The sequence below is a fragment of the Emys orbicularis genome, chromosome 1, assembly GCF_028017835.1.
Source record: "Emys orbicularis isolate rEmyOrb1 chromosome 1, rEmyOrb1.hap1, whole genome shotgun sequence".
NCBI lineage: Eukaryota > Metazoa > Chordata > Testudines > Emydidae > Emys > Emys orbicularis.
Window position 1 is genome coordinate 57,178,464 of NC_088683.1, and position 26,823 is coordinate 57,205,286.

At 41.1% G+C, this 26,823-nt stretch overlaps 1 protein-coding gene across 1 annotated transcript in view; it reads left to right on the forward strand.

Moving 5' to 3' along the window:
- CNTN1 (contactin 1) overlaps positions 1 to 26,823 on the forward strand; it is a 177,169-nt gene that overhangs the window by 115,711 nt on the left and 34,635 nt on the right. The window contains 3 exon segments of the mRNA XM_065400114.1: positions 5,907 to 6,093; positions 7,999 to 8,111; positions 9,289 to 9,445. Of these exon segments, the coding sequence (XP_065256186.1) occupies positions 5,907 to 6,093; positions 7,999 to 8,111; positions 9,289 to 9,445 (457 nt within the window).

Sequence of the window (26,823 nt, forward strand, 5' to 3'; positions counted from 1 at the left end):
TGAATAAATGAAGACTCAGCACACCACTTCTGAAAGGTTGCCGACCCCTGGTCTAGTACTTAAGCTTTATTGCTGCTTTATTTTGTAGCATACATTGTGTTGTACAACTGGCTACCATAAAATGTTTGTTCTGTTATGATAAATAATAGTTCTTTAACTTTTTTTCATGTCAAACTCACACAAGGATCATACAGGACTTCTTTCTTGATCATTGTAATAATATCTCTCCCATGCTTACAAAGGGTTAGATTCTCTGCTGTGCAGTATCATCGGGGCACACCAAAGGCACGGGACCACAAGGGAGTTAAGGGTGTTTTCCTGAATCTAGGGATTTGCAGGCTGTGCTAATCTATGATTGCATGTGATGGCCCCCATTGGGCCAGAGATTATCAGACAACCCCCTCCTCAGTCTTGGCTCAACCCTTCCAGTGAGAGCTGAAGTTGGGTTGGCACAAAACTAGCAGTGCCTTCTGGGGATTCCCTCACCCTGGGGATTCCTACGTGGATAGTCCAGGACACCACAAAAAAGAAGGAACTGAGCCCAAAATTTGACCCAAAATCTTTAAATGAAAAAATTCAATTTGTGATGCAAATGTATTGAACAGACTGGGCAACTGAACAAGCTGGTGGCAATGAGGGATGTAATTTTGCATATTACTTTCATTGAACCAGAGTACAGGATGACCAGGGAAGAGGAAAAAGAGTAGCGATCAAGTGCTCCATAGACCTTTAAAGTATTTGAAGTATACTTCAAGAGACCCAGGGATTTTGTAAAGGTGGCAGTGTTAGTGTCTCAGCACTCAATGGAATAATTCATAGTTTCCAAAAATAATTATCATGACCCAGATATATAGTCACATTTGCATCCTAAGTAGATAGGTAGAGAAAAGCTGTACAGACGTCTGAGTTGAATACATACAAATCACATTGTCACAGTGGTTAAATCTAAGTCATTTGAACCAAGATTCAATGTATTTGGGATTTAGGTTAATTTAATTTTTAAATGATCTTATTCCTGCAAGGGATTTAATTCGCATCTCAATGGAGTGGCTTAAAGTTTAATTCCTTTTTCTCACTCAAATTTTTTAACAGCTCTATATAACTTATTTTATTATCCACCTAGTTGTAAAGCATGTAGATGAATTGGAAGAATATAGAAAGTTTTATAACTAACAAACATTTGACCACCTACTACTTCACAGATGTCACTTTGCTGCAGACTCAGGCCCATTTGGAACTTCATGGCAGAAATGGAGAGAGTGCTCAGATCCCCTTGTTCCAATTGCACAGGCCCCAACTTAAGCCAAAGGAGAAATACCTCAAGCTGTTAATAGCATAGGGCACACAGTTGAGAAGTTGTGGTTCTATCCCAGGGGCGGGCAAACTTTTTGGCCTGAGGTCCGCATCGGGTTTCATAAATTGTATGGAGGGCTGCTGGTTAGGGGAGGGGGTCGTGGCCCGGCCTCCACCTCCTGTCTGCCCCCCCCCCGGGACTCCTGCCCCATCCAACCCCCCCTGTTCCCTGACGGCCCCTCTGGGACCCCTACCCAGCCACACACACCCGCTCCCAGTCCCCTGACCGCCCCCGGACCTCCGCCACCCCATCCAACCCCTCCTCTCATTCCTGACCCCTCCCTGGGACCCCTGCCCCATCCAACCACCCCTTCTCCCTGTCTCCTGACTGCCCCCGGAACCCCTGCCCCTGACTGCCCCCTGCCGCCCCATCCAACCCCCTCTCCTTCCTGACTGTCCCCCCCGGAGCCCCTGCCCCCATTCAACTCCCTCTTCTCCCCCCGACTACTCCAACCCCTATCCACACCCCTGCCCCCTGACCACCCCCCCAAACTCCCCTGCCCTCTATCCAACCCCCCTGCTCCCTGCCCCCTTACCGCGCTGTCTGGAGCACTAGTGGCTGGTGGCGCTACAGCTGTGCCACCCGGCTAGAGCCGGGCCATGCCGTCGCCATCACGCAGCACAGAGCACCGGGTCAGGCCAGGTCAGGAGCTCACAGCACCAGGGCCGCCCACGGGGGGGGGGGCAAGTGGGGCAATTTGCCCCGGGCCCTGCAGGGGCCCCGCAAGCCCTGGCCGAGAATCCCTTCCCTGGCTACTCACCCGGCGGTGGTCCAGGTCTTCGGCGGCATTTCGGCGGCGGGTCCTTCAGACCCTGCCGAAGGACCCGCTGCCGCCGCAGACTCAGAGCGCCGCCCGGTGAGTACAAGCGCCGTAGCGGGTGGCGCCTTTTTTTATGTCCGCTCCCCCGCTTTGCCCCAGGCCCCCTGAATCCTCTGGGCGGCCCTGCACAGCCCCACCGCCCAGAGCATTGCACCAGCGGCGGAACGAGCGAGCTGAGGCTGCGGGGGAGGGGGAGGGGGGACAGCAGGGGAGAGGCCGGGGGCTAGCCTCCCGGGCCAGGAGCTCGGGGGCTGGGCAGGACGGTCCCGCGTGCCGGATGTGGCCCACGGGCCATAGTTTGCCCACCTCTGTTCTATCCAGTAGAAGGCAGAGGCCCATATACAACAATTCATTACAGTATTATGGAATCAAAATACTACTCTGAGACTAAGCAACTATTTAGAAAGATATTCGATTATGTATACCAGAGAGAATCTCTGAGAGATGCATATTGTTTCTCCACATTGTAATAATACCTCAGTAAGGAAAAAGCCTGTATATTTAAAAGATTGACATAGAAGTAATTTTAGTTCATATTTTAATAAAAATAAGACAATAATACAGTCTTGTCATTTTAAAGCCTAAACATGAACATTTTCTCTCCAGTATTTAAGCACCACAAAAATCTGTTTTTTTCTGTAGAAGCATGGAAATATGTGAATACCTTGGTGCCCTTTGCAAGGGATTCCTACGCCAAGAGCTCTGGCTTTGTCTAGGTAGAGTGCTGAAGTGACCTGGGTCTGAGTTGGGTTACTAAGGCTTCCAGCTTCTCCCGAATTCTCAGCCCTCCTTTTCATTGCTCACTTCACAACACATGCTTCTCAAACAGGATCATCATAAAACTGAGCTTAAACTAATTCTGTTCTGTCAAATATCCAGCAAATGTTACCAGCAAGCATCATCACTAACCCCAGCCTTTCATCGACTTTAGTTCTTGCCTCCAAAGAACAGGGAACCTTATTGGGCTCAGTCAGTGAAACTGTTCTACAAATGTCATGCATAGATCTCCCAGATGGCAACACACAACATTTCCTCCAAGTCCTGATTTACTTCCCAAAAGAATGTATTGACATTGTGTGTATATTTCATCCTAAATGTATTTCAAGAAAATTCTAAGTGGTGGCTGCTACTGGACTAAATTTCCAAAACTCTGTGCAGCATGTTCATTTCTATAATCAGAAAAATACATGTGCTTGCATGCTGTAAACCATGTTTAAAGCGGGAGCCAATTTGGTCAGCGTATGCATGTGCAATTATATCTATATTGTGAAAGAGTTGGTAGAGCCATGATGGTAATCATATGTTTATAATGATCATAGTATGGACAGCTTGTATTATTGCTATTGACGGGCAAACTTATGTAAGCATTGACAATAGACTTTGATGTGTAAATTAAATTAGGAAAGCCTCGGTTCAGTTATTTTGGCTGCTAAAATGCCCCTCTAGGCATTTGAATTAGAAGGGAAACCCTTCTACTGCCTCACCACTCATTCAGCTACAGTGCATACCTGGGGGTAGAAGAAAGTCATAGTTTTATTAAACGGTTTAACTTAAACACTTAAAAGAAACATCAAGCCTTGCCAAACAGCAAGTTATACCATAATTTGTGAGTGGGAGAGCAACAGCGGTAGGAGCTGGAGAAACAAGCCAATGCAACCTCTCCCAACACATTTTTGGAGTCTCCTTAAAGTGAAATATCTAGGGAACAAAACTAATGCCAGCTGAAAAGAAGACTAAGCCAAATGTGGCTTGACAGCAAAATAGGGGTGCTTATGTTATCAGAACATGCTACATCAGTTCTGTTTGAGGCCTCCTAGATTATAAAGCCAGAAAGGGTGATTGTGACCTAGTCTGCCATATTGTATAACACAGGCCATGGGACTTCCCAGAATTAATTCCTGTTTGAACCAGAGCACAGCTTTTAGAAAAACTTCCTATCTTGATTTAAAAAATTCCAGGAATGCAAAATTCTCCACAACTTCTGGGAAGTTGTTCCAGTGGTTAAGTACCCTATTTAAAATCACAGATAATGTATCTTTAATAGAGTCGTCCAGGCTATTTTGTGTAGATATGTATGAGACAAAAACACATTAGGATGTTTTTTTAAAGTGCTGTTGCTAACACCGCTAACCACAACTTGTTCTGGCCCGCTAATAGCCTCGGGGAATACCTACAAAGAATAGGGGAGGACAGGGGGAGCATCCCCTGAGAGGGGCACTAAAGAAACCATCATAGGTAGATGGAGAACCAGGAAAGGGCAGTATCTTGCAAGCTTAATGAGGATAGGGTGCTAAGTAGGAGAGGATGATTGACAGAATCAAAGAAGTTGGTAGGTCAAGGAGAATGAAGATGAAGTAGAGGCCCTGAGATGAAGAGGCCATTAGAGTAATTGGGAAGATGTGAGTGTTTGCATATGTGTCCGAATTCTACTGAGAATTGTTTTAGTAGAGTGGAAATATTGGAAGGGATCCAAGACAGAGCTCAAGGAGAGGAAGTGAGTGCATTGGTTTTAGACTGCACATTCAATGAGTTTACAGGTAAAAAGGAGAGGAAAGAGATTGGGTGGAAGAGGGTATAAATCCTGTTCCCTTTCTAATAAAAATGTCTGTCAACTCAGTGATGACCCAGTATTAAATCCCTGAGTTGCCCCCTGACATTGGCATTAATGGACGGTCTGAATATATTTCTCAAATGTGTAATTTAAGTTGATATTAAAAAAAGAGGCAGAGGAGAATTTTGAGGGGAAGGAGAAGAGGAAAATAGGGAACCTATACAACGTAGGTTGTGAAGTGCTTGTCAGTGTTTTCCCCCATGGTCATATGTGGTTTAATAGTGATTAATGGTATTTGGGGGGGAGAGTGAAATAAAAGATAATAATGCACAATATATTTAAAGAGAGGGGAAATTATCACAATTTATAAACTCTCTTAAACATTAAATATTATAGAAAAGTCACTGTTAAATATTAAGTTTAAAAAGACATACAATATTGCACACTTCTTTAGTCTAACAATTTAAGCTTCATTACTTAGCTAAAGCACCTCCTAAAAGACAAGAGCAGATTAAAAAAAACAAGTAAATTCTGATAACAAGTCAGTTTATTAAGTATGTGATAGTGCTTTGATGTCTAAGTTCAATGCATGTTCAGTCTGTTAAACACAGTTCCCAGAGGAATGAGCAGGAAATGGATATCAGGTTGGGTGTTGTAGATCCCTTTTGTTTTTTATACCTTGTTACTGTGCTGTCAAACTGCTTTGTCAATTGCTTATTATAACCTTTAAATCGTGGAAACAAAAATACTGGCTGAATGTGATAAAAGTTATAGTGGATAATAAATTTTAGTAAAAGTGTTTTGAGCAGCATCTTTCATAAAGTAAGAAGGGTTTGTCCAGCTTGGTCTGGATAGGGCATACTGTATGTGGGGAATGAGAGCAGAATGAAAAATATGAATGAATTGCTTTTGTAGGGAATGTATTAGCTAGAATGCCATGAAGTAGGAAGTGGAGTGTACTGTACAACTTAGTCAAAGGTGTCTGCATTACAGAGTACATTGTGACCTAGAAAATGATATTAAAGTTGAGCATAAAATTTTCAAGTATAAAAGAGCAACAGCAAGATAGCCCTGTTCTAGTAAGGCCCAATTAGAATTATTCTGTCCTCCAGTCTAAAGTTTCTGTAACATTTCAATATCATTAATTACACCAAATTATCACTCAATCCAACTGTGTACAGATTCGTTACTGGACTGTTCATGATAAAGAAGCAGCTGCGCAGCGGGTGCTAGTGAGCAATCAGGACTACTCAACCAAACTGGAAAATTTGAAACCTAGTACCCGGTACCACGTAGATGTTTCCGCCTACAATAGTGCAGGGTATGGACCACCCAGTGCTGCTGTTGATATCATTACAAGAAAAGCACGTAAGTAAAGGAGCTCTGGATTTATTTCTAAAGTTCTGCACTTCGTTACTATTAGTTTGTACTTTGCATGTACTAATACTATAACTACTGGGTCTAACACCATACTGTGACAAAGTGGGAATGTTCTTAATGTTTTTTCTGAATACTGTGTGCCTGTGTCAGTTTTCCCGATGCATTACTCAAGTGTCTAGTGGTGGGATAAGGGTGTTTAATTGTTGCAGAGACCCCTAGAGGGCAGGTGTGACTGCTGACTGGGTTCAGAGAATGGCTGACACTATGTAGCCTGGCAACTGATGGCCGGGCCCCCCCTCTGCAAGAATGAGCCAGAGGTATTGGTGCTGACCAGGTGTCCTGCTTGCCCGGGAAAGAACCAAAGGACGGAGGAGGGGCAACAGGCGTGTCTCAGGCTGGGCTGCTGGAAGCTGGGCGGACTCCTGGCTGGAGTCTCAGGAGGGAGGGTCAGGGCCTTGGAGCTCTGGGTTCCCCTCCCACCAAGATGGACTTTGCTGAAAGCTCTTGATTTCTGTGCTAACAAGGTCTGTTCTATGCTGTGTTCCTGTCACCTAATAAACCCTTCTGTTTTACAATGCTGGCTGCGAGTCACTGCTGACTGCGAAGTTGGGGTGCATGGTCCTTTGGAGGCATGTAACGCTTCCCCAGGTGTCCCATCCAGGTGGACTTGCTGCGGGGAGCTCATGGTGTGAACAGGCGTGCTGGACTCTGAGGTCAAACCTAGGAAGCGTCGAAGCTGAGCAGGCTTCTTGCCCTGGTGACAGCATGCTCTGAGGGGAGATACACTGCATCAGAGTCCTGCTTGACTTCATTCAGAGTTGTTCCAGAGCACCGAGACTGTGACTCTGTGACACATACACACAGAGTTTTCCCAGGGGGCTAAATTGTGGCACTAACACAAGCCCCTTGTATGGGGCAGCAAGTAGTTGTGGAGGTGTGGCTCTGAAGAGGCTAATCTCCACTCATCGCTGCCATTTCAACTTGGAAATCTGGCACAGTGGAGTAAGGGACATCTCTGCAGACAGGCAGGGCAGGCCAGGATCTGGTCCAAGAGGAATGTAGGCTTGGGTCCATAGGTTATAGCCCCAAGCGAAAATTTTCACAGAACTTGTGGCACTTCAGTGTTTTGCTCCCTAGCTGGAGACACCTTAAAAGGGGGCTGATTTTCAGAATGTGCTGAGCACCCACCCTTTGAAAATCAGGCCTCTTTAAAGTGGCTCAGTTTGGGCACCCAGAATCACTAGTCACTTTTGAAATCCTGTATGCGACAGAATTAAATAATTAAATAATAATGAAGCCATGAGTGATATTGAATTAAGGACTGTGTTATAAATGTGCTTGGATGGCCTAAAAAATGTATGAGAGTAACATGTGCTTTGTCAATAAGGTAAGCAGTATACTATCTGACTCAGACCTGCAGGGAGCATATGTTTGGATAAGAAGATTCCATTTTACATGGCTACTATTCAAACTATAATTACACTTTGTGCAGGAAGGCACTGTGATTACCACACAGATAAATGCTATAGAGATGCTTTTATATAATTTTTTAAAGATTTAAATTCAGTGAATAAGTATAATTAAGCTAAATTCTGGGAGGTTCTGGACATAGATGCCTGCAAGGAAACACAAGCCCAGTTCCACAGAAAGGGATAGAAATTGGCCCCGTCTGTTCTGGCAACTCACAAATGCCAAACCCACAGGGAGCCCATTGCACAAGCCATGCAAAAATGCATAGCTGGAGCCATAGAACTGCATTCCAGGAGAGAGACTGGCCCACATTCACAGAAAGGCCAGCCATAATCTTCCTTTTTAGAAGGCTCATTCAAATGTAAATGAAGGTTTGTGAAGCATCATTGTTTCTGCACACAAAATTGTATGTTTATTTTTCAGCTCCAAGCCAACGTCCCAGAATTATCAGTACAGTCAGGTCTGGTTCAAGGTACATCATCACCTGGGAACATGTGACGCCAATGTCAAATGAATCTGCTGTTCAAGGATACAAAGTATGATCTATAAAAATAGTTTCTATCTTTCATATCCTGCACACAGTATATCTTATTGTCAATATTGCTACCTACTCTGGCTCTAATGTGCTTGCATCCTTAGTTTAGCCCATGGATTCACAATCTAGAGGTCACAACTCCCCTGTCCCCCAATGGTTTTGGAGGAGGGTTATGGCCACCCTTCTTTTTTATGGTGAGATGGGAGGGAGGCTAAAATGTTATGTTATAACGTGGGTCAAAGTATGGAAAAGGCTGAGAATCACCACTTCAGACATACAACAGAATTGATTGCTCCCACAGTGACATGTCTCCCACAGCATACGTTCAACAAATTATACTCTTTTATATTTTTTCCCCTTTTCCCAGCATGAATTACTTCCAGCCTATTGTTCCCATCCTCTCTCTGAGAATTACAACCTCCAGAATACCTGGACTTATAGATCAAAGACACTAATAGAACCAGTCTATCTAAAGCTGTCCTTAAAGGGACAGCACATCATGGTACATGCAATTACATGTAAATTGCAAGCATATCTGTAAATTATAGGAAGATGGTTAGTTATAGCTATCAATATGCTGAAACCATTAAAAACGGGCTATTTAGTGTTGTTGTTTACTTGGCAGTAATATAGCTAGAGTGCTACACAAGTTTTTGTTTGATGGATTGAGTTACTTCCTGTGAATCATTGAAAATGAGCAGAGATCTTTTCCATATGTCTCATAAGTCACATGCTAACTTCACACTTAATTTGCCAGCTCTGAAACATATTAATAAAAAGAAAAATTGTGCTACTTGCTGAGGACATTGTTAAATCATTTATACTCTAGTATATGGTAAGATGTATGGTATGTTTTTGTTTTGTTTGCTGAGCTTGAAAGTATTATCCTCAATCATTCTTAACTTGAACCCATATGGAAAATTTATCTATCAAGGAGATGGTATTGTTTTGCCATTTGTTAGAAATAAAAGAGGAAATATCTGCTCTCTCCAAGCTCCTTTACATTATAGCAAGCTGCAAAGCAATATATTTTATTTAGTTTTGATCTAAAATTAAGCATGTACATGTAAAATTAGCACTTGTTAATTAAACTTGTTAATCAAAACTGGAAGGATGTAACTGTGGTATCAGCTGCAACATGACATTTCAATAACTGTACTTGTTTATGGCTTTGCAAGGTGCTGTATAGACCAGATGGCCAACATGAGGGCACATTGTATTCAACTGGCACACATTCAATAGAGTTGCCAGTCCCCAGAGATGGTGAATATATTGTTGAGGTTCGAGCGCACAGTGAAGGAGGAGATGGAGAAGTAGCTCAAATAAAAATTTCAGGTAGGCATTTTTTTTCATATTGGGAATATATGGCTAGATGAATTCATAGACCAGCAAATGCATGCCATTCCTGACGAAAAGAACATGGGGTAAAACTCTGTCTCTTTATCTCTCTGTGTCTTTCTGTCTCTCCAATCTTTGTATATCTGGGGTACTGATTACCATAGTACAGGGTAGGCAACCTATGGCACGCGTGCTGAAGGCGGCACGCGAGCTGATTTTCAGTGGCACTCACGCTGCCCGGATCCTGGCCACCGGTCTGGTGGCCTCTGCATTTTAATTTAATTGAAGCTTCTTAAACATTTTAAAAACCGTATTTACTTTACATACAACAATAGTTTAGTTATATATTATAGACTTATAGAAAGAGACCTTCTAAAAATGTTAAAATGTATTACTGGCACGCAAAACCTTAAATTAGAGTGAATAAATGAAGACTTGGCACACCACTTCTGAAAGGTTGCCGACCCCTTCCATAGTATGTAGTAAATGCTATTTCAGAATAAGCATAAATGTCATGAAATTGGATGCTGGTGCTGCCATCTTAAGGTCCAGACACTTACATTTGATTCTTGGTTATTTTTTTTAAACTTAAGGAGGAGAATGGTGATGACTGTGAGCTTTATGCCTACCCCTTGGCGCACACCCTGTGTAGCCATTGGTACTACTTTGCAGCAACAGCATTATAAAGGCCATCCAAAAAGGGAGCGCTAGGGAGTCTTCATAGAGTTTTACAGTTTAAGGTGAGAAGGGACCATTAGATCATCTAGTCTGACCTCCTGTATATCACAGGTCATTAAATTTCACCCAATTACTCCTATAACTGAGCCCAACAACGTGCGTTTAACTGAAGTGTATCTCCCAGAAAAGCATTCAGACTTCATCTGAAGACATTAAGAGATGGAGCACCCACCGCTTCCTTTGGTAGTTTGGGTCATTGTTTAATCAGTGTTAAAATTTTGTATCTAATTTGAATTTGTCTTGCTTCATGTTCCAGTCATTGTTTCTTGTTATGTCTTTCTCCCCTACATTAAAAAAGCTTTTATTACCCAGTGTTTTCTTCCCATTGTTATTTGTACTCTGGAATCAAGTCAATTTTTTTTTTGATAAACTGAACAGATTGAGCTCTCTAATTCTCTCCAGTAAGACTTTTCTTCAGCCCTAGTATCATTTTCCTGTCTCTTTTCTGCACCCTCTCCAGTTTTTCAACATCCTTATTAAAAATGTGGACACCATAACTGTATGCAGTAGTCCAGCATGAGTTTCAACAGAGTGGTATAGAGGTAAATCACCTCCCTACTCTTACTCACTACACCCCTGCTTATACATTCAAGGATCTCATTAGTCCCATTTGTCACACTGGGAGCAAATGTTCATCTGCTTGTCCAGTGTGACCCCTAAATCCTATTTAGAGTTGTGCTCTGTCCCCTAAATGCTTTCCAGGATACCTGCCCCCATTCTGTAGGTGTGGCCTGCACTCCTTGTTCCTAGATGTATGACTTTCTAACTGGCTATATTAAAACACATTTTTCTTTGAATGGGCCTATCCTCCCAAGCGATTCAGTTTGCTCTACTGTCCTAGTCATTGTTTACCACTCCACCAATCTTTGTGTTATCTGTAAATGTTATCAGCAAGTGATTTTATATTTACTTCCAGATCATTGGTGAACATATTGAATAGTATCAGGCTTAGTACCAATGCCTGTGAAGCCCCCTCGAGAAACTTACCCATTCGATGATGATTCCTCATTGACAACTGTTTTTTGGCATATTGGTCAGCCAGCCAGTTTTTAATCCATGTACTGTATGGTAATTTCAAAATCAGCATGTTATGCAGTATTAAGTCAAAAACATTAGTATTATTACATTTTGTATATTACAGAAATCTAACTATGTTACATTACCTAATGTTCTAGCACCCTTCAGCAGCCACTTTTGACCTGTCTTGCAGATAGCTGTGTAGGTGAATACTACTCCATGCAGTATTAGCCGCTCAGTTTGTGACTTTCATCACCCTCAGATAGGGAGGAACTATGCAGAGAGAGAGAATGGCAACATGACTGTGACTGGACCATGCGCATGGCAGTGGGGGAGATTGAAAAAAAGGCATGAGGCTGGGCACTCTCCATTGCCATCCTAGTATATGGACCACAGGGCCAGCATTTCTTGCAGATTTATGGCTCAGTCCCTGCCTCTTCCCAAAGAGAGCAGAATGCACTGCTGTTTCCATATCCACAACCTGGCAAACTTTTAGCAGGGAGGTTACTGGTGGCTGTGTGACAGGGTGGTAGCATGCTCCCTATCAGCTCTTTCCTTTCTGGTAGTCCTCTCAGAAACATAGTGCTGGGAATAATGCATGTCCAGTCTGTGTACCACAGTGGAGCTTCTAACTCTTAAATAGTGAGATGTACATAATAAGCAATGCAACTGTAAACAAAAATGTTGCTCTATTGGAAGAATGACTTCTTAACGGGGTCCATCTGGCTACTGAGAATAGCTGCTTTGCTAAAGTGAAATGGGAGCAAAAAAAGGTAAGTTATAGCACACTTATTTCTGCAGTTAATTTAGTTATTAAAAGCACAACAACATATATATATTTGGCTTCCAAACACAACATTTGCAAATCAAAATCCTATATATATAAAAATGTGGAAATACATATTCTTTCTATTCCACCCCTCTTCCTCCTCGTTTTCTCTCTCTTCTCTTTATACTCTGTTTTTTTAAGCAGATTCCAGTTTGAAAGATGTACTGTTTTAGCAGGGCCGGCCCACAACATTTTGGCACCTGAGGTGGGGAGCTCAAATGTTGCCCCCTCGCTTGGGCCAAAACTTTGAAAGGTCTCAATTCTGCCTTCTTCCTCTTCTACTCCTCTCATGGTACTGCTCTGCTACCTACCCCAATAAAGGAGAACTAACAACTTAAAATGCCTTGTTCAAAAATGTTAAGTAACACTTACATTTGCTGTTCAGGCGCTTGAAAGTTAACTTTTCTTGTCTGCATAGTAAACACTGGCATTTTTATCTGTTTGAACAATCAAAGTGGTGCTTTCCTTGCCTTCTTGGTTGCAAAGATTTGAACTGCTTCCTGCTGAAGGTCCACAGTCTGGGACAGCTCATGCTCTACTGAGATGGTTGCAAGGCCGACCAGCCTCTCCTGTGTCATTGTGGAGCGCAGATGTGTTTTTATTAACTTCAGCTTGGAGAAGCTTCGTTCTCCATTGGCAACTGTTACAGGAAGTGTTAGAAGTATGCTCAGAGCAACAAAAGCATTTGGAAAGAGGGTGGTCATCTTATTAGTGTACATATATTCCAGAACAGCCTTTGGAGTTGATCCTGCTGAAATGTATCTTGAAAGGGTTTTCAGTTCATCACCTAAATCACTCGCATCAACATCGCGCATGTCATCATGTGTCAACACTGTCTCTAGTGTCCTGCATTGCTGCTGTAGGTCTTCTTCAGGTATAGTGAGGAGTTTTGGAATATCATACAACATCCCAACTATACTGCTGTGTTCCTTGAGTTGCATGAAACGTTCTTCAACTGATTGTATTGCACAATCTAGCACCTGGTTAGAGAATTCAACTTTGAATTGTTGTTTGGGGTCTCTTCTGGGATTATCCCATGCCTCGTAATCAAAATGTCGTCTTCTTCGGTGACTCTTGTATTCTTGAATGGGTGGGAAAATAGCTTCAGTGTGAAGTTCCTCTGCCAGCTTCTGTGCACTCTTCAGAACATTTTGAAATCCCTCATCTGACCGGTAAGACTGTAGGTATGACTTTGCTTTGTCCAGTTGTTCCATTGCTCCAGATATATCAAGGTCAACATCTTGGAGTCTCTTGCTTACAACATTTATTTCAAACAGTATGTCATGCCACAACACTAAGCCACACAGAAATTTGAAGTTATGTATGTTTCTGGTGATTCCATTTCTCTCTGCCACTGTTCTCCCACGAACAGTTCCTGTCATAGCATTATCCTCCATAATGGCAACTATGGCATCATCTATCTTCTCAATTTGGGTTTGATAGGCTTTATCACCTCCACTTGACTTTCCCATCGTGTGGCACTCAGTGGTTTCAGTGTCAGAGAGGATGTTGCCAGATGTTGCTTCAAAATTTGCCATCGATGAGTTGATGCAGAGAAAAATACATAGATGCTTTGAATTACATTAAAAAATTCAGCAGCCTCACTAGAAGGCTAGAAGGTCATGCTAGAATCACTGACCACCAAGTTCAATGAATGACAGCTGCATGGGACAAAAAAAGCTCGACGGTTTAACTCTCGGATCTATGTCTGCACTCCTCTGTTCTTTCCTCTCATGTTAGCACCATTATTGTAGATGACCTCTCATGTCAGCTATTGCAATTCCCGTATCTTCCAACTTTTTAAGAAGCACATTTATCGTACCAGCTCCTGTAGTATCATCAATGTCAATAAATTCTAGAAAATGCTCTCTGACAGTCACCATTGCAGGGACATTTTCACTAGGTTCTGTTGTTGTTACAAAATGCACCATTTACAGTCATGTGTTCCGTATGGCTGATGTCAGGTGTGCAATCCAGAATAACAGAGTAATATCTTGCTGACTTCAGATCTGCCACAATCTTCTGTTTGACTTTTGTTGCCAGTAACTGTATGATCTCATTTTGAATTGTTTTTCCAAGGTAGTGGTGTGTGTACATTTCTTGGGTGGTGACTCTTCTTAGATGCTCCTGGAGTACAGCATCAAACTCAGCCATCAGTGCCACAATTTTAAGGAAGTTTCCATTGTTTGGAACATACAGCTGATCTGAAGTGCCACGCAGTGCTAGGTTTTGGGTAGCAAGCATTCTCACAATGGCAATAGCCTTTTCAGAACATTTTGCTAGTAAAGAGACTCTGATGCAATCTTCTCTTGATGCTGATCATCTATGGTGGCCTTTAACCTTAGTCTCATCTCAAACTCTTTCCACCTACCGAATGCTCTCTGGTTATTTGCTGCCTTCTCATGGCATGCCAGATTTCTAGCTAGATTTTTCCAGTCCTTTGTTCCTGTAGAACCCAATGTGGCTGGAACATTAGACTGGAAGAGTTTACAACAAAAACAGTATGCAGCATTCTGGGTTTTTGAGTACATAAGCCATGGCCTCTCCACTTTGTCACCGTTGGGGATTTCACGCCAGTAATGTGTTGGATGGAAACTTCTATTGTCATTGTCTTTGGGGAACATGAAGTTTTTCACTTGCTGTGGCCCATGCAGTACAAGGAAGTCCCTCAGGCTACTGCTCAACTGGGTCCAGAGTCCTGGATCATCTACATTTAAGGAACTAAACTCAGCAGCAGCTGTTTCTTGCGCCTCCACCACACTCTTCTCTGATCTACACTTTTCTTCAGGAATGTGCATGGTTACATCCATTTGAGATGGAGATATGGATGCTGCAGTAGCTGCCAGGTCACCTGCACTCTGACTAACTGGAAGATCACGCATCTCCTCACCATTCACATCCTCACTGGGGCTGGAAGGCTCACCATGAACATTTGTGTCTCTGTATCTCAGGAGAGCTCCTTCCTGCTTAGATAGAAAAGCTTCCTTTGCTTTCTTTCTTTTTCTGAATGCTGCCCCAGAGGGGAGTTTTCTTCTTTCACTCATGACTGCTGTTCTGTGCCAGCTATAGTGGCTCTCAACACTCAATTGAAGTGGACAAATAAGCAGGCTGGTAGCAGGGCCTGAGTGAGGGAAGATATCAGCGTCTTAAGGGCCTAACTGGCTCCTGCTACTTCAGTTGACTGCCTGTTCTCCTCAAGTGGGTTCAGGGAAGCAGCAGGAAACAGGAAGCTCCCTGAAAAGCTGGAGTTAATCAGTCCAGGCTCCTGGGGGTGCTAGAGAGGTACATAAGAGGCTCCTCCTCCTCTCTCTCCCTGCAGCTCCTGCTGCTTTCTGTTATTCCTTCTCACCTTTTCTCCTGCCTGTTATATCTCTTGTGCCCTCCTTCCTCCAGCACAGCACTCCATCATCTCTGTGCATCTAGAGCAGAGAGTATACATATGCACCAGCAGCAGACACCATTTTCTACACTCTGGGTCCTAGTGGCGTCCCCCCACAGTGTGGCACCTGAGGCGGCTGCCTCAGTTCGCCTTATGGTAAAGCCAGCCGTGTGTTTTAGCTTTAGTATAAAGGAAGTTTATCAATATAAATATAAAAACACACATTCCTTTACACTGAGTAATCTGATATTTAAGAACTTGTCATAAAATAATCAGCTGCATATTTATTGAACTGCATTTCAGAACATTTACCATAATCAGAGTAAAATATAGGCCTACTTGTCTTTTGTTAACCAATGTCTGGTGTTTAGTGATTTTTCTTTACCACATTACAGTGAATTCATGAACTACACAGTTTTAAACTCTATATTGAGATACCACAACCAACTGAAGACTGGAACTGCTTGTTTAACCATAGGAGTCAGTTTCTTCAGCTAATAGCAGGCTTATCTAATTTTTTAAAAATACATTAAAGGTTGGCTTTTTTCTTTTTAGTCTCTAACATGCTTTGCTGATTGAAATATGTTGTCATAATGCAGATATTAATGTAATCCCAGCATTAGTCTGAAATGCTGCAATGAATACAAATCAAAAACATATTGCACCTGGTTATCCTCTCACGCTACTGTAATTGAATTGGTTTCAGTGAAGTTACACCTAGTTTATGCCAAAGTAAGTTACAGAAGAATCAAGCCCATGGACTTTTAAATCACTTCACACTTCGCGTATCTTCACTTTCTTACAGTACTTTCCTAAATCTCATTCTAAATGTCTAAGTGAAAAAAGAATAATTTACATACTGTATGTGTACAGCTTCTGTTTTCCCCCACTTAAATATGCATTGAGTTTTCATTTGCCAGAGGCATACTTTGAAATTCTGCAAAATGTTTACTCGCAAGCATTCATCTTTTTCAAAGCAAAATGCATGAGGTTTTTTTTTTGCAGTCTCAGTAACTCATTCAACATTTTAATTTTATTTTATCTTTTAATTTGCAATTTCTTTTTCTGCTACTTAATAGGAATAGTAAAATTTATTGAAAAGCCCTACGAACCAGAGTCAGCTGACCCGGGGTAGACGTGGCTGTGCCACGGGTCTTTTATTGCAGTGTAGACATACCGTCAGTCACAAAAACACAGTTTGTTTCTTTTCCGCCACGTGAACTTTTAGTCCTCTGTTTCCAAACAGGACAGGGCGTAGCACAGGACCGCAGGAGGAGGCTTTCACACAGCTTCTCTCCTCCATGGAGCTCACCGTCTGCGCTTCCCTGCTCCCTGTTCCTCCCAGTGACTGTGCCAATTACTTCAGTATCCCAACAGTTACCACCAAGTCTCAGTAATCCCCTCTAGAAATAGGTTAATTAGCTCCAATTAAGCCTGCAGCCTTCTCTGTGCTGCAGCAACCTCATTAACGAGAGTGCTACAGCTAGAACTCTGTCACAGTCTGCCACATCTATGGTTGTGGTATTAAAAAGATAAGGTGGAGAAAACAAGTAGATCCTGTAAGGAAACTGTTATATCGCCATCGCCATTATATCAAATCTGATGAAGACTTGGACTGTGTGACTGTCCATTATAACTGATCTTGGAACTCATTAATAATTAGTTACAGAAATATAGCAAAAAATGTTCTATAAAACCAAAAACATGATTTCAAAAGTGAAGTCATACTAAAGAACTATTCTTCTCGCTATTGCATTTCGTCCTCGGTCTCATGTTTCACAGCAGACTAGGAGAATGTACAGAATAACCTCATACTTCACTGTGTTAATGCTTCTAAGTACCACTGCAGTGTAAATTTTTGATAGATCCAGTTCTAGACCCATTTAATATGAGAATTAAGGTTTGATTGTGTCACATTTCCACACATTACACCACATTCAGTTATGGAACAAGCATGTTCTCAAACAGACATGCTGCTTTTGAATTTCAATGTCTTCTATTTTCTCTTGTATTCAGTAACAGGAAGGACTAGGAAAACATTTGGTAATAATACATTCTACTATGGTCTAGTCAGCATTATCCTACGTTATTCATGACCATGTTTATTTTGTTGTTCATTTCTAGATTAAAGAACCTTGATACGTAGAAAAAGTTAATAGAGCTCAATACAAATTAATTAACGACTACCCATAACGCCCTGTGAAGTAGTAGCATTGACTACATTTTACAGAGAGGGAAACTGAGGCAGAGAGATTAAGAGACTCTTTAAGACCACAAAAGCAATTAGAGTAAGGATTAGAATTCAGAAAGTCATACTGGTTCTCCCAGTCATGTGTTCAGACTTCTAAACCAAACACTTGGTCTGTCTCCTTCTGAACTCATCTATGGTATCCTATTGTACAGTACAATTAAAATTATATTCAGGTTTGAAGTATGGTGTAATATGATTGATCAATTATCTGCAGTGAAAGTTCAGCTGGGAGTCGCATGCCATTGTATAAGTGAACAGCTATGTCATAAATATTGTCTTTATGTTGGGTGAAAGATTTAGGCCAGATCTACAGAAAGGACCTCTTTTTTAAATTCAGTTTTAAAGTTTTCCTCCTCTTGTATCTTTTTTCCATGATTTTTTTTTCAGATAGTCGCATTGAAACTGTTATTGTTATTTCCCCTGTAAGCAATTGGTTATTGCTGATAATTGTGATTTTTAGGGCTAGAGTTAGTAACTATGAATTTTTGCATAAGTGAACTCCTAAATTGTCCCAAACCAAGTGGTTAATAGTGCTGTAGCTATTGAGGGGTAACTCTGAAAGACTGTTGTCTCTCTGTGCATCACCTACCTTATCTGTAACTTCTTTTTTGTGACTGTGGCCTCTGATTTTGAAATGGTAACATGAGTACAAACAGGTAGAGATAGCAGCCTACAAAAGGTTGGTAACTCCTTTACTAAACCACATTAACAATTATTGGAAATACAGTAGTCTCTCTCAAGTATGTTGCGCTGTTGCCGCTTCCTCACAGTCTACCTCCTTCAAACAACTTTTCTACATTCACACTTCCTGTGAACCTGCCAGACCGGCTACAGGTTCCATGAGTCTGTGTGGCATTGTCGTTCTTTTTAGTCCCAGAAAGTAAGCAAAGATTAAGGCAATCTGAGTACTACTTGAGTGGAAGGACATAGGGGAGTTAGAAAGAAAATGTAGAAAAATAGTCTGTTCGAAGCTAAATGCTATGCAGAAATATCCGAAGAAGAGTTTGCTGGATATAGTAGGAGTCTTGTTTTTGAGCTGAACAGAACGTGCCATGGCATGCATTAAAAATAAAAAAGAAAGTAAGAAAATAATGCTCAGCCAGAGCCAGAAGAACATCGGGAGCGGAATAAAGAAGTCCATTCTGACAGTTCCAGTAGTGACTGAATTAAATTCTAGTGAAATCCCACTTGCAGGATTAGCCTCAAGGTTATTACCAAACCCTTCTTTTTTTCCATCGCATCAGCAGGAAATGTAGATTTGCAGGATAACCAGGAGGACAAACAAGAACAGCGACAGGAAGAAGTGGATTTTAAAGAAATCCTCAATGCTGTTCAAGAAAGTATGTTTTCTCTTGGATCTAAACTTGATTCTGAAGCAGAGGAATTGATCATGATGAGAACTCATCATAGCATACTGTTAGAATAGAAAATAATTGTAGAGTTGGTATAGGACAGAGAATAGATACAGGAGAGGCAAATATAAAAATGCCAAAAATCAGAAATGATGAAATAATGTCTGTGTTTTAGAAAAGTACAGAAAACTCTAGTATCAAGAGCTTTCTTTTAGGAATCTAACTATTTTTGGTAGTAAAAGTTTCACAGATAGATCATTTAGGACAAAATTCTAGTATTAAGTCTGAAAGATGCAGTTGAACTCCAGTATTATGCTCTACTTCAATGCAGATTTTTTTTATTGATGACAATTTGTATAAGGAAGTTACAGATAGCACCAGATTAAGCCGAAGTGAGGCCTGGATCCAATCAAACCAAAGGGCACCCACAACAAACAAAAGGACCCCTGCAAAAGTGCTTGTGAATTCCTAACCATTATTTTCTGACCTTAGTTAATAATAGATAATTATTAGTAGATAGACTTTTCTTATAGTAATTTAAAAAAATTAACATTATCATCTTGTCAGCTGGTAGTAGGTAAGCCTTATGGGAACCAAAAATTTAACCACAACCAGGTGACACAATGTTAAACGTTACTTGTTCCCATCTATACTGACTACCAAGTCATGTTTAAATCGTGCTATTTAACATGATTCCTTGAGGCCATTTTCTAATATGAATTAATTGTCTAGTAAAGACAAGCCCAATGATTTCAATATGTTTGCATGGGTGTAACAGGTAGTAGAATTTATCACCAAAGATATTGCTTTAGGACCTGCCTTCCTCCTCCTGGTTTTTTTTTTTTTCCTAACTGACCTTGGTGTGGCACACTGAGTGCCTTAAACTCTGGATTGGTAATGGACTCTTGTGGCTATGTCTGCAATAGGAAAAAACGTTACATTTGTAACACATTAGGTACTGTGTCAACTAGCGGGTGTTAAAATCTTAGTATAGACAAGGCAAGTTGTAGTTTTAATATATATTAGCCAGTTGAGGTAAACTCTAGTTGGGAGCTATGTATTAAAACTACAATTTGCCTTGCCTGCAGTAGGATTACAGTTAGCTAACACTTGTAAAAAAAAAAAAATCTTTTTTGCCACTGAAGATAAGGCCTATGTCAGACAGTCACATAGCTGCCTGAAACATCTCATGATTGTAAAATTCAAGGAGAAAACATTCTGTGCCCATGCTATGATTGAAGACTTGTCTATGCTCGGAATTGCATCAGTTTAGCTTAAGGTGTGATTTTAAGCCAATTTTGCTAAATCTGGGCAAAAAGCTTGGTGGACTCTCTTATTTTGGTTTGTCTTCAGTCAGTTAGGAGCAGGTTTTAAGATACCAGAAATAAGCTACTCCTAAAATTAAGTACGTGTGTTTACACATGTTCTGTTTTGTACAAAAGAATTACCAATTAGGGACCTGGACCTATGCATGCCTTACGATTTCCACTGAACTGGGATTCTGCATGAGTGCCAAATTCTTTACTGTCAGTTCTGGATGCAGGATCAGGAGCTAAAATGAAGAAAAGCCTCTAAGTTATGTGCAATTTTGAACTTAATGGTTAGGAATGAATGTTTAGTTTCCAGCTGTACACAGAAATGAAAACTAGGAGGGAGCATGTCTAATAAATACACTGGAAATCAGGACTTGGGGTTTTTATTCGCACTTTGCTTCAGACTTGCTATGTGACTGTGGGCACGTCACTTAGGCCAAATTTTCAAAACTTACCTGCCATGAGACTACACTCCTGCTGAAGTCAGTTGCAGTTGTAAATGTCAGCTCCTCTGGCCTAAGATATCTAAAGTTGGATGTTTTCTGAAATGTGGCTATTAATATCTTGATGCCTCTGTTCCCTCATCTTTAAAATAAGGATAATAATAGCTACTGTATGTCACAGGGGTGTTGTGAGACATAATTGGTTAATTCTTGTAAAACCCTTTGAGATGATGAGATGAAAGGTGCTGTAAAGTACCAAATGATGTCAATTTGAAGTAGTAATTCTGGAAAATGAAAATTAACTGAAAACTGTTCTTGACTTACAATCCTAGGGCTAGGTTCAGAAAAGGATGTAGGTGCCTAACTGCCACTTTAGGTGCCTGAATCCCAGAATCAGGCCCCACTGAGATTCCCAATACCCTTGCTTAACTGCCCCTGAACAGTGTACACACCTACACTTGCTCAGCACCTGAATTTTTGCAGTAAAAGTTCCCTAGGTGCCTATATTTCTGCCTCTGAGCAGGTGCACTGCAGCCTCATGCCAAGCATCAGAACGCCTAAGTCCCAGAGTGATGCATGAATTGAAGAAAGATAGGTTTTCCTGTGCCTAATGCACCTGCGTGGCCTAATCTTGTAAGCATGCTTATAGCTCGCCTACCAGATGAGACCCCTATAGGAAAGTTTACACAAAATGGCTGGGGGGGGGACCTTTCTCATATCTTTTAGCCCCATGGTTAGGGTACTGACCTGTGAGGTGGAAGACCCCTGCCTCAATTTGCCCCTCCACCTGATGGGGAGAAGGAATTTGAACAGGGATCTGCCACTTCTCAGGTAAGTGCACTGGGCTATGGGATAGTCTGATTTGTGGGGAGGGGCGCTCCCTCAATCTCTTCTTTTCAAGCTGTTCCACTGTGGCTAAATAATGAAATTGTCACTGGGGAAGAGAGAGAGAGAACAAGCATCAGAATGACTCTGGAGCCTGATGGTTAGAGCACTTACCTAGGAAGTGAGAGAGCCAGTCCCCGTGCTCCAATGACTTTTTAAATTATTTATCCACAGTGGAACAGCTTCAAAAGGAGAGACTGAGGAACCCCCCCACACACATCAGAATATCCCATAGCCCCGTATTATGGCACTCACCTGAGAGGTGGCAGATCCCTGTTCAAATACCTTCTACCCCTCAGGAAGAGGGGGATGAACCAGGAGTCCAAGTGAGTACCCTAAGTCCTCCTTCCCCAGCATCGCTCAGCTTCTCACTAATCGTAAGAGAGGGTTTGCAGCTGAGAATCCCAGATAGGGAGAGGTGCCTCCCTCCAGCCCCAGAGTTAGGTGTCTATCTCCAAGAGAGGGATGGGGCTTAACACATACCCCTCGCCTTGGCATCTCCCATTGACTGGTATAAGTGCTGCCTAGCGTGCTGGCTTCTGTGAATCCCATTCTAAGGTGCCTACCTCTCCCCATTCTTTTTATAGAGAACCTAGGCACCTAATTCAGGCTTTGTGAATCCCAGTGATTTTCGAAGCACCTAAAAGTTAGACCTGGTGATGTTCAGTGTCACCATGCCTAAGAGTCTTCTTGTGAATCGAGCCACTGGTGTTGAAGAGACTTACAGTCATTGAGAAACACTTGAGCTATGAGAGAGAGGGACAGGAAATAAGGATTTGACTCTGTGGAAATTATGGGTTTTGAAGGGTTATTTTTTATCTGTTTTCAATGTTTATTTGAATTTTCTTATTTGGCTATGGGAGGAAAGGAGACTTTACATTTAGACTGAATTTGTGAAGGCAGTTACTTGAGAATATTTGAGAAAAATATTAGTGCTTTAATATATACATCAAGGAATGCAAAAGAGCTCAGTGAAGTGGTTACAAGAATTGGGTGTTTACTTGGCTTAAGGAACTCTTTGTCAGTGCTCCATTACAAACTGTACATTTCTACAGTAGGCAAGTTTATGGGGAAATGATTGATACATTAAAAAATAAGCTGCACTGAGAATGCTGAAAGGTGCCTTGTAAAAGGCTACAAGCATAGGGTCCAGTAGCTACGCTAACATATTATACGAGGGCAGTGGTTAGGCCATTCTACTGATAGAGGGAGGTGTTTTTAGCTTATAGGAAATAAGGAGAAAAACAAATATTAACACGGGGTATCTGAGAGTGGCTTTGAGGTTTCTATTTTTAGATGTGGAATGTTGACTTCAAGAGTGAAATTAAATTAACCACTGTGCAGAGGTCCAGCACAGGGCCACAGCACACTTAAGTCTCACTTATGCCTATTTTAATGTTAGGGGAGAGAGATTTAGTTGAGGATGAACTAGGCTCTCTCCAGAAGATATCACTTTCCTTTTTCTTTTTTCTTCTTTTTTTGATTAACAAAAATTGATATGTTCTTTATGAATTCACACTTTTTGCAGTAAAATTGGTAATATTTGTTGTTATCAAGTCATTGTCTTTATGGAAACTGAATAGAATGATTTCTGTTATCCTCTATTGCTGATGGAATTATCTCTGGATTTACAGTGGATATTTATGATTTTCTTCTTGAAAATGTACAGTTTAAAATAATTTAACCAAGGACATTGATTTCTCATTGTTAAAATATAGATCTCTATATCGTTCCTCAAGTGAGAGAAAATACAATAAAACTTACAAGGGGAAATAAACAATGTGAATGCAAATTATGGAGTAATTTTCTGATCATGTGAGGGCTTAAAAGACCAGAGGCATTCAACAGTGAATATAGGTTTGCCGGGAAGAGGCTGCTATTGATAGGACAGGATTCTGCTTTCTTCCCTTAATTCCCTAGTGTGAAGAGACACACAGGAAAGAGAGGAATGGTGATGGAATTGCTATAGCACCAGTAGATTGAATGGCAAGTAGAGACAAGTGAGTTGGATCTCAGACATAGCCAGGAACCTCTACATCACTTTCATTAAGACATAACTGCTCTTGATAGAAATAAAAATACAAGAAATAACAGTTGCTCAGTGGCCTCATGATGGCTTACTGAAGGTTTAGATAAAAACAAAAAACCCTGTAGTTGAAATGAAAACACGGAGGTAGCCAGTCCAGGATACTGAATCAGATAAGGCTTGCAGGGAAAAGGGTAAGGTTTGCAGAAAAGCAAAATGAATAAATGGCAACCAAAGAGGAATAAGAAGCATTTTAAAAATCAAGGGGGAAACAGTACTGGGAGAAAGAAGACCCAGTAATAAACGAGGAGGATGAAATTAATGGTGACTCAGAAGAGGCTGAGGTGCTGAATTTTTATTTGTTTTAGTAAGGGGTGAAAACATTATCTACTGTCTTTAACAGGAAAATGTATAGAGGAGCATGAGCAACCAGTTGAGTAGGATATTAAGGGAAATAACTAACTTGCCAAAGAAGTCTAAAGAAAGGAGTCCTTCATATGAGCACTTTATTTGAACTATTAGAGCATTTCCAGGAAGTAACGCTTAGCACCCTCATCTGAGAGATACTGCATCATTCTGGATGGATGTGGTTAAAGAAGAGAGTCCAGAAAGTGAGATTGATATCTTGGAAAATGAGGACATTAACAGAACTGGCTCAGACATTTATGAAAAGGAAAGTACAGATTGCCTGCATTCAAGAGACCAAATTGAAGGGAACGAAGACAAGAGCATTGGAGAAGGCTATAAGCTACTACTATGGCACATTGAATAAGAGAAATGTAGTTAATATAGTTTTAGGGCATGGCCCCATTGTTTACACTGCCTTGCAGGTCAGACCGGTGGTGTGAATAGTCCTCTTCAAACAGGACTACATTAATGTGAAGTAGGAACGTTTTAGTTAACGCCTGCAGTATCCATATGGGGGAGTTACAGCACTCCTGTAGTCTGAACAAGTCCTTAGACAAGCCCTTAGACAAAGTGATGCAGGAATTTGTAGTGATTGTGGATAGGTGAAGTGACAGGATAATTTTGGTTAAGATAGCTATTGAAAATGGTCCCTAAATGTAATATGTACATATGCACCCCACGTGGAATGTGATGAACAAGGGAAAAAAGGATTTCTGGGGGGAAATGGACACTGTTGTACAGAAAGTTGTAACAAAAGAGTCATCATTGGAGCTGACCTTAACAATCATGTGCGGAGATGGCAAGTGCTTTAAAAGATACCATAGCCTCTGTAGACATAGGAGCAAGGAAGGGCAAACTATATTATACTATGCCCAGACGTATGACTTGGTCATCATTAATACATTTTTCACTAACAAGGAAGAACAGTTGATTACCTATAAGAGTGGCAGGATAAGGGTGCAGATAGATTACTTCCTGCTAACCCAAGCTGAACTGAAGAACTTCAGAAACTGTAAGGTCAACGCAGGGGAAAGCATTGCATCGCAACATAGAATATTGGTTGTTGACTGTCAATATATAGCATACATGAGAAGAAAATTGTCCAGATCAAGTGGTGGAAGCTTAATGAAGTTAGTAAGGAGTTTAAAATGAAAGTGCTGGAGAAGATCTCTTTAGAAGGATTGAGAGAAAATAAAAATCAATGGTGGAATCATATTGCAAGCAAAATTCTAGAATGTGCAAAGAACCTACTTGGTGAAAAAAAAGCAAGAGCTTTTTTCCTCAATGAGAGCAGATGGTGAAATTTGAGAGGCCACGAAGGAAAAGAAAAAGTGTTTTAAATTTTGGCAAGCAATGCTCCAACAGCAGGATTTTCAGGAATATAAAAAAAAGTCAAAAAGATAGTGAATAAAGAGGCAGCAGCTACTAATGCTAAAGCCCTGAAATGAAGAAGGTGAGAAAGAAATACCTAAACTGGCAAAGACCTGCAATAAGAGAGCTAAAGAAATTGGTGAGATCAAAATGATCAAAAATGAAAGTGAAAATACATTAATCAATGAGAACCAGATTAAAGAATGGTGGAGAAATTACTTTGAAGAAAATCCATTATAACCAATCATAGAAGATGTAGTTGCAGAAGCAACATGGAAAATAAGAAAACTCTCGGCCCCAATGGGATACCAGCAAAAATATGGAAGTGCATAGGGCAAATAGGCACGAACATATTGACACAATTGAGGGGACTGAGAAGATGCCTGGAGAAAGAGCACATTAGCATCAATATTTAAGAGAAAAGGAGACATGAAGTCTGCGGTAACTACCAGGGCACTAAACGCATCAGCCACACGATGAAGATCTAGAAGAAAGTTGTAGATAAGAGACTATGAAGAGAAATAAAGGTCCCTGACAATCCGTTTGGATTCATGCCAGGTAAATCAACTATAGATGCTACTTTTGCATTAAGATTGCATGTGGAAAAATATAGAGAGAAAAAAGGAAAACCCTGCATATAGTATTCATTGATATTGAGAAGGCTTATGCCCACATTCCAAGAAAAGTCATCTGGTAATCTATGGGAATGAAAACAGATACCTGAAGTCTATATCAGACTCATCCAGGATGTGTATGAGGGTGCTGTTACCAAAGTCAGGAGGCCATGATGGGGAGAAACTGAACAGTTTCTAGTAAGTAAATTAAGGCTTGGCACTAAGCCCCTTTTTTGTTCATGTTAGTGCTTGATGCCTTTTCAGAAAGCATTCAGAGAGTGGCACCATGGTGCATGCTTCGTGTGGATGATGTGGTGCTTGTGAGGGAGAGCAAAGAGGAAGTGGAAGAAGATTTAGAGAGATGACTGTCACATGGGATGAAAACTGGCAAAGAGAATCTAAAGAATGTAATTATAAAGTGTGATATATTGAGTTGGAAGGAGGTTCCTCATGTGATACTGCAGGGATAGCACTGGTCTTGTCAGGACAGTCTTATTTAACATTTTCTTCAATGATCATAAAGAGAGTAAACGGCACATTAAAAAAAACTTTTATACTAAATCAGGAATCATAACAAAATCCAGGTAGGGCAGATAAACAGTAAAGGGATTTAAAGAGATTAGAAACATAGATACAAAATAAAGGCCCTAGTTCAGTAAACCATTTAAGCCTATTCTTAAACCCATCCCTATTCAGCAATGCAGTTAAGCACATGCTTAACTTTAGACGTACTTAAAATTTAGCATGTG